The 13,531-nt window shown below is 37.1% G+C and overlaps 1 protein-coding gene across 1 annotated transcript in view; it reads right to left on the bottom strand.

Moving 5' to 3' along the window:
• Positions 1-13,531, bottom strand: part of mcc (MCC regulator of WNT signaling pathway) — a 596,286-nt gene that overhangs the window by 498,321 nt on the left and 84,434 nt on the right. Inside the window, exon 3 of the mRNA XM_028805279.2 lies at positions 1,363-1,574. Within this exon, the coding sequence (XP_028661112.1) occupies positions 1,363-1,574 (212 nt within the window). The remainder of the gene's footprint in view (positions 1-1,362; positions 1,575-13,531) is intronic.

Raw genomic sequence — 13,531 nt, 5'->3', positions numbered from 1 at the left:
GTTTCAAGAGACTCTCAACAACTGTGAGTCAAGTCCATAAATGTAAGCTATGAAATGCTGGAAGTACAGACAAAGAACAAAGGCTTTTGAAAGAGGAAAGTATAAAAATAAAAATCTTACTGACACAACCATCAGATCCTAAAATCAACTTCAGTATGACAAAATGAAAGTGGCGAACAGGGAGAGTAAATAAAAGAAGCATTGACTGAGACTTTGATAGCATTTCTCTGCATTGTTAAAATAATTTAACAAATATCAGATGCCACAGACATAGAAATTCTACCTTGTCAAAATCATCAATGACTTACAACTGACTAAATCAGGATCGATGCAATTAAGCTAAAATACAGGTCAGAAAATTTTATGCACACCATTACTAATTTATGAAATGCATTTTACAGAAAAAGAACTGCAATAAAATTAATTTATATATGTGTCCCAGGTTCAAGGGAAGTGTGCAAGCTATGGGCAAACTGGGCATCACAATGGCCTTTAGAATAAGCTGGCACAGTGTGTCTTAACAATACTCTCATACTGTTGTGAAATATAGAGAAAATCTGTCTTCAAATCAAAAATGCTAACCCAAACTCGCAGTGAAAAACTGAATTAGCAAAGATCTGTAACTCTAAATCTCTCCAAAATTGCACGCAAAAGTTTTTATAATCATATTCACAGTCTTCTAAGCTGGGGTCACCACTTCTTGTTTTAACAAAAAATACATAGCTAACATTTTTTTATTTCAATACTATAATTCACAGATTTGGTACATATAATGATTCACATAAAGTATATATTTTCAGAGAATCTGTATCTATGTATAACTCAAAGTCCAATTACTTGAATTTTGTGAAAGCTCCAAAAGATCTATGCAAATTATTATTAAAAAAATAGAGCTGTGTGCTTTTTTCATAGAGTAAATGTCATTACCATACTAGAATAAAAAACAGCTACCAAAGCTGATAGTGCACAGTAAATCTTAAGTGTCAGCTTGCTCCAAGTTGAGTTTCATTTCTAAATAAATTCACCTTCTGACACAAAGTCAAATCTATGCTGTCACCATGTGGAGGTATCCTGTAGTACATTCATTGGGTTACATTTTGTCATGCCTGTGTCTACAGATGTTTTTAATTTAAAAAAACCATGATTCAATAACATTAAAAACACAAAAAATTTATAATCACTTCAATGTGGTAATGGCCAATCAACCCATGTTTTACAACAGGACATAAAATCAGGAATGCACAACCTGTCACAATCCAGGCTCAAAACACTTTATATAAAACATGTCTTCCGTTCCAAAGAGAAGACTTCCTTAAATGTCAAGCATGTCTTAAGTAATTAAATCAATGGACGTGCACTCACTGTATTAGCCAGCTCCAGGTAGTTCGCTCCCACTGGTGTGTTCAAACTGCTGGCCTGAGAAAGGAGTTTATAAAGGACTGTCTGCCGTTCTATGGAGCTCCCTCTGACTGCAGATATCTTTGGTAATGTGGGGTGGCTCTGCTGATCAGGACTCTGAAGATCACGTGCTCCAGAGTCATATTCCCAGCTTTCCCGAGCACCAGATAAAGCACCTAAAATGTAAGAAAACATGCATCAAAAAACAGACATTATTTTCTGTCACTACAATAAGACATTTATTCAAGCAGTTCTGTGACTTATTTCACCAAAAACACTGCATGTAAGTCCTCCAGCATTAGTTTCTTAAGAGGGGGAGATAAGAGCTTCCTCACCAAGAGTTCAGACATGAAGAAATGACAGTTTTCTTTCAAGCAGATTCAAGTGTCTGCTTTAACATGATGTCTTGGAGTGCCCTGCCCAGTATGCAGAACTGGATCACAAACAGTATGTTCAGGCCAGGAAAGGATCAGTCACAGGAAAGCACAAAGCTCACTATGATGTGAGGAACCACCGTAATGAAATTTTTACTCACTGGGTGAAAGAAACACAGAGGGTACTGGGGTTTCTGGATCTCCAGGTGAGATTGAGACCTGTCATGTACATGGCAAGTGCGGACTGTGAAAGGCCAGTCTTCTTGTACTTGGTCCTCTAAGTTGCAGAGCTGGGAATCAGGGCTGCAGCATAAAGAAATTGTCAGCAGCCACCGATCCTGAATGGCATGTCCTAACCCTAGAGGTGACATTGGAGTAATGACTAACGATGAAGGAAAATGAGATGTGGTTGAAACCTTCAGTTTCTTTGTAGACATTGTGTGCCTTGGATAGATAAAATAAGGACAGAACTATACAATTATACAGCTGGATAATTTTCTACAGTACTATAATGTTAAACTACTTGATTGTGCTGACATTTATTTTAATACAGAATTTATTATACAGAAAAATTTTCTTTCAATGCATCAAAAATAGAGTTTATTGTTTCTTTGTCATTAACGCTAACACTTTTAATACTCATAGACCATGCTACAAACTGCCCAGTATTCTCTATCCAGCTGTGTGTTACAGCTATAAAAGTAAATCAAATCTGACAGTTGATATTTCACATACAAATGTGTGAAGGTAAATGGAAATCATTCCCATACAAATCAACATGGATAAGGGGAAACCATTCAGACTCTATAAAGACAGTGACCAGATTCATACTTAAGTGAAGATTGTCCGAGTAAAAAGAATAATGTCACAAAATAAAAAGTGGATAGACTTGTACATAGCTATTTAATTTGGAATAACTCCAATGAAATTATTACATTTGTTAAACATTTATTAAACATATTCAGCAACTTGTCATCTTGAAGGCTGAAATGTACTGATAATTTTGCCTATTTTCATAAGATGCACAACCCAGCTCAACGGCCCAAGCGTTTCCCAACTTGGCGACTGGTATTGCACAGAAGCTGAGGCAAGATATTTAAGTGCAGGGGTTCCCAACGTGGGGTGAAAGATGAAATGTCAGGGGAGTGTGACAAAGAGGAAGGCTGCATTGTGATTTGCCAAAATTGAGTGAGATGCATTGTCTGACTTTATCGTGGTCCAATCAGTGTGCTTTGATTTGTAGGTCATTTATTAATTAGTGTTCATCCATCCATCCATCCATCCATCCATCCATCCATCCATCCATCCATCCATCCATCCATCCATCCTCTTCCACTTATCCGAGGTCGGGTCGCGGGGGCAGCAGCTTGAGTAGAGATGCCCAGACTTCCCTCTCCCCGGCCACTTCTTCTAGCTCTTCCGGGAAAATCCCAAGGCGTTCCCAGGCAGGGAATTGTGCGCACAATTGTTGTCACCTGTGAATGAGCTGCAAAAATGCACATTCTCATGGGTTGCTTGTTGTGGGTGGAGCATTCGTAAACGCAAATAAGGGTTTTTAAGAGAATGAAATTTGTATCTTGCAATGATCCACATAGAAGGGTGAGGTCTGGTATTGATTTCTGTGCAAGCCCTGAAGCACCGTGAAGCATCACTGATTTCAAAGTTTGATCGACATTTTTGCCAGGGGGGACAAGGACTGGCAAAACTGGGTGCAACACCTGCGGCTTACAATCAGCCCATCTCTCCCGCTGGAGGTCCTGGCAGTAGCGCAGCATTTATAACTGTGTGGTGCATCTCCTTTTGAATTGCAGTGCAGGTGTTATAGGGAGACAAAGCTTGTTGACTGTGATAAACTGCTAAGTGGCACGTAGGCACCAATTGCTTTACGATGGTCTTCAATCAACTAAACCCCTCGATCATAGATCATGTGTCATTCCCCCATGGTGTGTGATGCTTTGTAGGATACCCCACAAAAAGCTCCACGTGGGACACAAGATTACTGAGATTTATGAAGGTACATTGCTCAGTTTATATTTAAGTTTTATGCACTGAGTTAAAAGCTTATTTTCTGATTTTAATTTGTTAACCTACCGTACTCTGTGTGGTTCAATTTGCGGTTCAAAAATTTGAAATTTGACTTCTTCATCTTCAAATATGATATTACTTTTGTAGGGGGTGTGAACATAAATCCAACATTTTCTATAAGTTTGGGACATAGAGGAGACTGTGAACCACTGGGTTAACAAAACAGAGCTTTTCCTTCCCCATTTAATCAATTTACGTAAGAGCACATTTTGAGAGTAAAAACTGCCAACTGAAGAGCAGTATGGTGGCTCAGCAATCGGCTGCACAACAGCAACTATGATGTTTACTCCCATGAGCCAAGTTAGGCTCCCGGTTATTGGGTGGAGAAGCTTTACTAATTGAATTGTGGCCTGACGTGAGCCATTACATTTCCTTTAAATTGAAGGTTTGTAATTTTACCCATACATTTGTTGTATAGCTGGTAAGAGCCCTTGTGCAAAGGAAAGTTTTTCTTTATTTATCATTATTTTGAGAGTAACACAGTGAGGGTTATTTTTCTATGTGTATTCCTTTGCTTTCCATTGTTCACTTGTGCGTGTATTGGACATGAACTGTATTTTTGAATACTCCTATTTTACACTATAAATATTCTTAACTTTAAGAACTGACCTATTGCTGAATAAAATTAACCTTTTATATTTCAACATCAGTTTCCACCACTGTGGCATTGGTTTTATTCTGCCTCTATGTTAAACTATGGTGGTTGTACAAATAAGCTTGGAGTTTTGACAGTACTATATTTTAATAAAAAACAAATTCCCAAAATAAGATCCAATTTTAATTTGGGGTACATTTAGTCAATTCTATTCATTTCATTTTTGAATAGTGCTCTTCACTGAATGCAGTCACAATTTTCCAGCTTTAAAGCAATAACAAAAACAATTAAACCATGCATCATTCACACAAAGTAGGTTGAACCCGCATTAAAAAGCACATTTCAACCTAATTAACATGAAATCATGAAAATACACTGTCAGTCCATCAACATTATAATTGAATAATATTCAATGTTATATTCAAAACCATTAATACATCTCTCTATTATAAAAAAAAATCTTGGGATAAGACATGATCTTTTGAAAAGAGACAGAGAGACACTTTCACGTCCCGCGAGATGGTCAAGTCACGTCATACTTACAACCTTTGGAAGCAAGTCCCATGAGACGGTGACTTTTGCAAGTCACGCCCTACTTACAACCATTTTCAAACAAGATCACGGTCATCTAACATCTCAGTTGTTGGAATGCTTTTGGCAGACACACTTCCTGTGCTCTCAGCTCTTAAACATTTTATTAGTTCTAGATGACACATCAATGACTAAGTGAAGAAGAAAGAGCAGCGTGTCGAAAAGAGATCCAAAAGCATTGGAGAGAAAAGAATGTAAAGAAGAAAGTAAAAAAGAACAAAAATAATCTATGTGCAAATTCTGAAAATAAGGAAAGTAATAATTAGCCCAACCCGCGAGACTAGACTTTGTGCCAAGAGATTTAACCACGCCCGGGGCCAAAAAAAGACAAAGCAGAACAAAGAAAAAATGTTGGCGCAGTACACATGCAGAGCAGGTTAGAGATAACGTAAGTAGGAAAATTTGAAAGTCTCAAAAAAATGATAGTAAAGATCACATTAGCGCAAACAAGCAGAAAATATTACTCAGTGAAATAACGGAACAGGGAAAAGAGATCAAATAGTGTTTGAGGATGTCTGGAGGAGAACAGAGACAAAGCAGTGAGACAAAAGGACAGCTGCTGTACAGGCTTTTAAATGCGATGCAGATCACGCGACACCGGAGCAGCAGTAAGCCAGCAGCTGATCAAGCAAAGAGGAGGTAAAACAAAACTGTATTTGTTTCCCATTGTATCACCGTTTAAGAGGGGTTTTAGACAAGTGACCGCGTCTTCTTGGGGTGCGTTCAGCCCCCCTTTTCACAACGGCACATAGTGGTGGCGGGGGCAGGGAGACAGAGGAGGGGTTAGACGCGAGAAGCAAGCAGGGGAAGTAGCCCCCTAGTGAATATATACTTTTTTATTTGTAGAAACTTTATGTTTATGGCTTTTAATTACTCTTGTTGTTGTGACAGTGATGTCAGCATGTTTCCATTTTGAGTTTCTTTTTTTGTTTTCTAGAGATACCATTTTGAATAGGTGGTTATGGTGCTGCAATCTTCTTTAGTTTTCCTATTATTGACACAATGATATTTTGCCTTCATTTCATATCATTTTTCCATAAATAAGATGACCTCAATCACAAAATAGAAACATGACACAAACTAGAAATTTGACTTTGCTTCTGGTTTGTGCATTTGCTTTAATTCTTTCTGATCTTTGCCTGAATTTTGCCCATATTTCTGACTTGCCCTTTAACTCTTTAATTAATTTACTGGTTTCTTTTGTGTATGACCAGTTGAATCTTTGAGCCTTTTTAAGAATCCCATCAAATATGGCCAGGTAACAAAGTAGTAAAGAACAATAAAAAGTCCTAGGGATCCACAGTAGGTCTTCATAGACAATGTCACCGTCAAAGTCAGAAAAAGTCACAGTTCTGACATCTTCACTCTCCTTGTCATTCTAAAAAAATAACTACATGTTTGTACAACCTAAAATGACTGTTATATCCTTGTGTTTTTAGATTTTAAAGCTCCCACTGTCTCTGCATCACTTCCCATAGACAAAAGATTTTATGATTTTGATGTTTTGCCCACAGGTCACACATATGCAGTTCAGTCTCAATGTATTTTTGAAATGTGAGTTTGTACAAATGGAAGGCAGGTGGTTCTCCTATTCGGCTAACATGCAACCTATAAAGTATCAGTCACAGTAGCCTCTGGCCCACTACAACCCTGAACTGGATTAATCAAATTTAAAATCTTTTGTTAAAATTGCCAACTATACGACATTAACAAACATACACCTGAAATACACAAAAGGGAAATCTCTTCAAATAATTACGTGATTTCTAAAAACCATTGGAAGCCTTTTTAGTGAAAGGGTTAAATAATTATGGAAGAGCATTCAGAAACAGAAATTTATATAATTCAGTATCAGCCCCACTTAAAATGCAGTTAAATGTATAAGTTGCGATAGCCTAATAAAAAGACAGCATAAACTACAAATTGCATTACTAAATTATTAACATTGTAAAAGCATCACATAAAAATCCTGAAATGCCGTAAAACACGTCCTACTCAAAATGGGTCACATTTTATTAGAAACTGGTTGAAAAAGACTGTAAAAGAATTAATGTGGAAGCAGCACTATTCTCAAGGTCATACATCCACTACCAGATTTTATATAAATTAATTTTCTACTGTGCTAAACAGATCATACTGTGATAAAGCCATGTAGTACACGCAGCCTGCTCTTTGGGGGAAGTTGCAGGTATCACACATACAAATAAGAGAGAGATGAGAGATGCTGGGAGCTGGCATTGATAGAGCACGTTGCTGCACCCACCACACAATGAACCACCTCAGGATCCCAATTAGGACCCAAGCGCAGCCATGTAATGGGTGACAACTTAGCATCACACTGGCTCGAATGGAGTGGAACAGTGTGAGTTTTTTTACAGTGGCTGGAGTGCCAATCCTGCCACCCACCCCCTGTGTTTTTTTCCTGCAAGATGGAGGAACTGCTTGCAATATGCAAATAAGAAAGTTGTAAATTGCTAGACTCCACCTCTCTCTGTGATATATTGTATGCACAGTTAATGGCTTGTACATAAAGCAAACAATGCAAAAAGTAAAAACAGTGTGCTTTTTAAACATGTAAATGAGGAACTAAAAGTATAAAGTTGCAAGCAACTCTAAACACAAGCCACAAGGCTTGATAATGTATGAATGATTTATTTGAGATGCAGAACAGAATATCAGTGCAATATAGAAGATTATTAATGCAATCCAAAGTATTAACTACATTATGGCACGGATTTAATGTGTCATAATTAATAAAATATCAACTAAATGATTGATTGCTTTTCACTACTGCACACAATTTTCATGCCAGTTTAAATTTCGATACAAAAGAGAATTGCATTTTAATTCAAATCCATAGATCTCATGTCATAACAAAAAGCAAAGTGAACGTATTGTACTTCACTTAGCAGCTGCTCCAAGTGTATTACATTTTGTTTCAAAACCATGTATTAATCATACCAAAACTGAATGAAGTCAAATGACCAATCAGCATCAAAAGATGGGTCAAGGAGTGTCAACAGTTGGGGTAAGACGTGTTCTACTTCTAAAAATTTCACTGTTCTGGTGGTAAGCATAGGTTTCGTCAATGTGGAGTGATTAACTGAAATGGTGAGAAATATTTTTTAGGTCTTGCTAAAATAGTTGACTCTTATGTTAACTTCTATACATAATGTATTATGCTTGCCTTATATCTTATTGTTCTGTTATTCTTCTGATAGTCCTGACCGATATGTCAAGAATTTAGCAATAGCCTGTATAGTCATCTGCTGGTATTTCCAAACCATAATTAGGTGGCATATTGTTGTATGGATGGCCCAATTGATGATCTACAGAATTGTATGCACCATCTCTTCTAAGGATGTTCTTCTCCTGTTGCTGCTTCTCTTACACCAGCCCTTTACAGCAACCAGTTGACATGGAAGATAATGAGATCATCATTTACATCACCAAATGAAACTTTCATTTACTTCGCTAGCTTCTAACTGTTAAATGAAACAGCCAATCCTCTACCTTATCAACTCCCCATCTCCCATGGTTAGCACTGGGTGAGCATACTCGTGATTGAACACCTCTTAACCAAACTGTTGATGCCCATTGCCCCACCTTTTGGTCGTCTGATTGCATTTAGTTTTGGCATGATTATTGTGTAGTCTTGAATTGAAATATAATGAACTTGGAGCAGCCACTAAGCGAATGAAATATGTTGCTTTGCTTTTCGTTTTGAGATGCAATCTAAGCACATAAATTAAAAAGCAATACACTTTTGTATTGTATTTTAAACTATTACAAATTATAGAATAAGTAGGAAAGTTCACACACATTAAAATATAAAGCATAAATCAATCATTTAGTACAGAAGAACCAATCGATAAAAAGAAAACATACATACTGTAATTCCACTAGTCATGAAGTAAATATACATAGAAACATATAATTTTATTTTTATAAAAAAATCTATTTTACATAAGAGAAAAGTAATACATACAAAAAACAAGACACAATTGGCAACTAATAATGAATTGCAATGAGAAACATGTAATAGTTAACTCCACAATCAACATATACAGTATTTATTATGAGGTCTAATAAATTGATAAGATGAAACCTCTAGAAGCATTTTAAACTGACACGAAAACTGCATGCTGTAGTGAGAAGCAAACAATCATTTGGTTGCTCTGTTTTTAATTATGACACAATAAAACCATTCCAGAATTAAATGCACCGTGTGCATATGCAATGCACTACAATATAGTTAACATGTTGAATTGCATTTAATTTTGACACAAGTAATCTTCCATAGTGTGCATGAATACATATAGCGTCTGGATCTAATTACCTTCTTAACTGAAGGCAAGGAAGGCCATTTTAGGTGTTGCAATCTTTTTGTCTGAATAAATAACAGTCAACTAAAACATTGTAATGGTACTGCCAGGATTATATTCGTCTTAAATCTCTTTCCTTTCTATTTAACCTTTTTGTCATTCTTTAAATATTATTTAATAGATTCTGTTACTTGACATATTAACAGCACAGTTTTCAGTTTCATAATGGGAGGTTGTACATTTCATCATTATTTATAAAAACACTACCAATTAGTATGAAATTAGCTAAATTTTACCTGCAGTTCATTTTAACTATGCTGTTGACTATACTATCCATCCATCCATCCATTTTCCAACACACTGAATCCGAACACAGGGTCATGGGGGTCTGCTGGAGCCAATCCCAGCCAACACAGGGCATTAGGCAGGAACCAATCCCGGGCAGGGTGCCAACCCACCGCAGGACTATACTATGTATGCTAAATATTTTATTTCAGATTTTACAAAACTTTCATCAAAATGGTTGTGTTTTTCCAATAAATATGTACTGATGGAAAATGGAAACACATTTTCATTAATGAGATGACTATAGTTATGGCTTGTGTACTTCGACAAAAAGTTCTTGACTTGTCTTAGCCCTCTAACCAGAAATACAGCTTCATCAGTGAGGTACTGGAACTTGGAAAACACACAAAAGCTTGAAAGGTGCACTTTTACCCAGCAAAGTTCCCTGACTAAGTTACCTTAATTCAGAGCTTATGTCATTGCAAGAAAAAAGAAAAAGTTAGCTTCTGTGCATTCCATAATGCCTTGAATGTCACCAGAATCAAGGAAAATGGCTATTGGCAAGCTGCAGGCAGGCACATCATGCGCCAGAATTGCCAGACACTAAGGATTAGGCTGATGCAATTTTATTCCGACTGCAGGCAAAGTTTTAGCAGCCCAGCAGGACAGATTTGGTTATCTTCAAGTGACTATGCCAGAGCAGGGTTTCCACATCATACTGGTTCATCTCAGCAATTGTTTTAGACCTGCATGTGTATTGCTTTTGAAGCTTTCAGCAGATGAAATTCCTGCATCAGCAAAAGGACAGTTAGGGACAGGCTCCATGCTGCTAACCTTAAAGCAGTGTTTCTTAAGCTATGGGTCACGGACATGTTTACCATGGGTTAACATATGACTGCATAGTAACACTTTCTGTTCCAATAGCCCATATTCAATCTGTCAAGCTGCCGCAAATGCCATCCAACAGCCACCCTCCATCACAACTTGCAGTTCACTGGAGACACGTAAAATCGGGGATGATGGTATACATGCAATGAGCAGTGGGAAAGTTATTGTCTTTATTAGCTCATGCAGAAGTTCAACCGCAGAAGCACCATTATGTGCTAAATGCTGTTTCAGCGGTCATGGACAACTGATTGGTGCCTCATCACATGTTCACCATTACAATATATTTGTAACAGAGGTGCAAAAAGTGTTTTCCATTAGGTTTATCGTGCCTCAGCAAGGAAGAATTGCTTCTCCTAATACTATGTTAAAGTGTTTCAGTAAATCTTGATCTACTGGTTATGCAAAGGGTGTTATTTGTTGGACCATTAAGAACTGGAAGAACACCAGAAAATATTGTGAGGGTGACACAGGCTGTAAAGTTCTTGACAATTTAGCATGAAGTTAGTCTAGTTTCAAACTAGACAGTTCAACAAATTATTTACTAAGATTTATCCTGTCACCTGTATACAATACAAATAATAAACACAAATTTGTTAGTAATAATGTACTCAACATTTTTACACAGATCATTCACTTTATTGAATTGTTACATGAAAAAACCAGGAGGGAGTGGCGCAGTGGGTAGCGCTGCTGCCTCGCAGTTAGGAGACCCGGGTTCGCTTCCCGGGTCCTCCCTGCGTGGTATTTGCATGCTCTCCCCATGTCTGCGTGGGTGTGCTCTGGTTTCCTCCCACAGTCCAAAGACATGCAGGTTAGGTGCATTGGCAATTCTGAAATTGTGTGTGTGCCCTGCGGTGGGCTGGCGCCCTGCCCGGGGTTTCTTTCCTGCCTTGTGCCCTGTGTTGGCTCGGATTGGCTCCAGCAGACCCCCGTGACCCTGCAGTTAGGATATAGTGGGTTGGATAATGAATGGAAAAGCCATGAGGTTAACTATTTACAAATTTGTTTAGAAAAATTTATTAATAGAGAAATTCTTTTGAAAAACATTATTTAAAAAAAAAATAATTTAAGGCAAAGTACATAAACTGCATCAAAATTTTTTTCCCATCATATTCCTTATATTTCCTACATTCCAAGTCACAACCTTAGATCTACTAATAGTGGTCTGCTTATTATTCAAACAGCCAGACATAAAAGAAGTGGTGAGGCAGACATTTGCTGTTATGCACCAAAAATCTGGAATAGTTTGCTAACAGAGATACGCCAGGCCAGTCTGTGGAACATTTTAAAAAACTGGTAAAAGCCCACTTTTTCATACCTACATTTTAGTCCTCCACACTCATTATAAAGAATTTACGTCTCCCAGCTTTATTAAAATGTAACACTAAGCATTTACACTGGCAGTGATACACCTCAGGAATCTATTCCCTGCTTTGAATAATTATTGTTTAATCAACAATACTTTTGCTTTCCACTTCTCTCTCATAGCAATATTCATGTGAGAAATATTCCTGAATGGAAGAAAGACATTTAATGTTTTTATTATATGGCCATTGTTATTTGTCTATGTATAACTCTGCTTTCATTATGGTAATAATCCTCATCTTGGGTCGCATTATGATACTGATTTTCTTTTTTGAGTCTTCAGATTTAAAAGGTTTAAGAACCCCTGTTTTATAGCAAGGTGATTTGTCAAACTCATAGATGACCTGACTGTTCAGCAGGACTATACCAGGCCACAAACTGCTGCTTGGGTCTCAGATGTCCAGATAAATGAATGCTGGCGTTCAAGTGCTGCCTTGGCCTGCCTTCTCTTCTGACTTTAACCCTATAGAGCATCTTTGGGATCCACAGGATCACAACAGTCGGGGACATGGCTCAACCAGGAAATTCCTCTGGCCCTTCTGCAGGATTATGATAAACTCCCATAACTGCAAATCTAGAAGCTCATTGGTCTGTGAACGAGAAACATCATGCAGTGGTGGCTGCAAGAGGCAGACACACAAGATGATGAGGGGACTGCAAAATGACTTCTGTTAAAAAAGACTTCATTCAAAGCTGACGTCTCAGCAAGACAAAGACCACACTTTGTAAAGCAGGTCCATAATTTCACCAGAAGCAAGGATCATTATGTTGGCTTTGTTTTCCTGTTGTTTTTGTTGTTGTAGTGTTTTTTTTTTCAGTCAGGCTCTTATGTTTACTGTGATTTCTGCAAAGAAATGTTTGAAATTTTCAACCAACAACGAATACTTAGATTCTTTTTACCGTAAGTATTTCTTTAATGAAAGCTAACCCACTTGCTTGCATCCTTTCAATAAAGGGGTTCAGTGTGCATGTCTGTTTCATAGATGCTTTGGACTTTTGCTGATTTTATTTACAGTATCTATTAATACATACAATATACAGACAAACCGATGTCTATGTTCTGTACAATACATAAAAAAATAATTTATAGGCAATTCACACTTGTTTACCATCAGTAATCGTAATACACCACATGGTATTGTCATAGATGCCAGATGTTAAAGGTCAAGAACAAAAGAACCTGAAAACTTGAAAACAAAAAGAAGCATTGTGACCCAAGGGTGAGTTAGTAAAAGAGACACAGAGTATTTTAAGGAACATAACCATTGGCATGCCAGCTACTGTAGCCTGTTATAAATAGGGTACCATACTCAGTTATTTTCTTTCAATTATAATTGCATTATATCATATATTTAAGAGACAAACTTTCACATTAGATAACTTTTCCAGCAATTTTCAATCATACTCTTCATTTATATCCCCAAATCAGAAAAAGTTGGGACGGTATGGAAAATGCAAATAAAAAAAAACAGTGATTCTTAAATTTACTTTAACTTTTATTTAATTGCAGACAGCAAGGACCTAAGATATTTCATGTTTTGTCTAGTCAATTTCATTTCATTTGTTAATATACATCCATTTCATTGGGTATTTCAGGCCTGCAACACATTCTAAAAAAAGTTGGG

Source organism: Erpetoichthys calabaricus, chromosome 7 (assembly GCF_900747795.2).
Source record: "Erpetoichthys calabaricus chromosome 7, fErpCal1.3, whole genome shotgun sequence".
In the NCBI taxonomy this organism is placed as follows: domain Eukaryota; kingdom Metazoa; phylum Chordata; class Cladistia; order Polypteriformes; family Polypteridae; genus Erpetoichthys; species Erpetoichthys calabaricus.
Note: the sequence above shows the minus strand (reverse complement) of the source record. Positions and strands in the feature narration are given on the sequence as shown.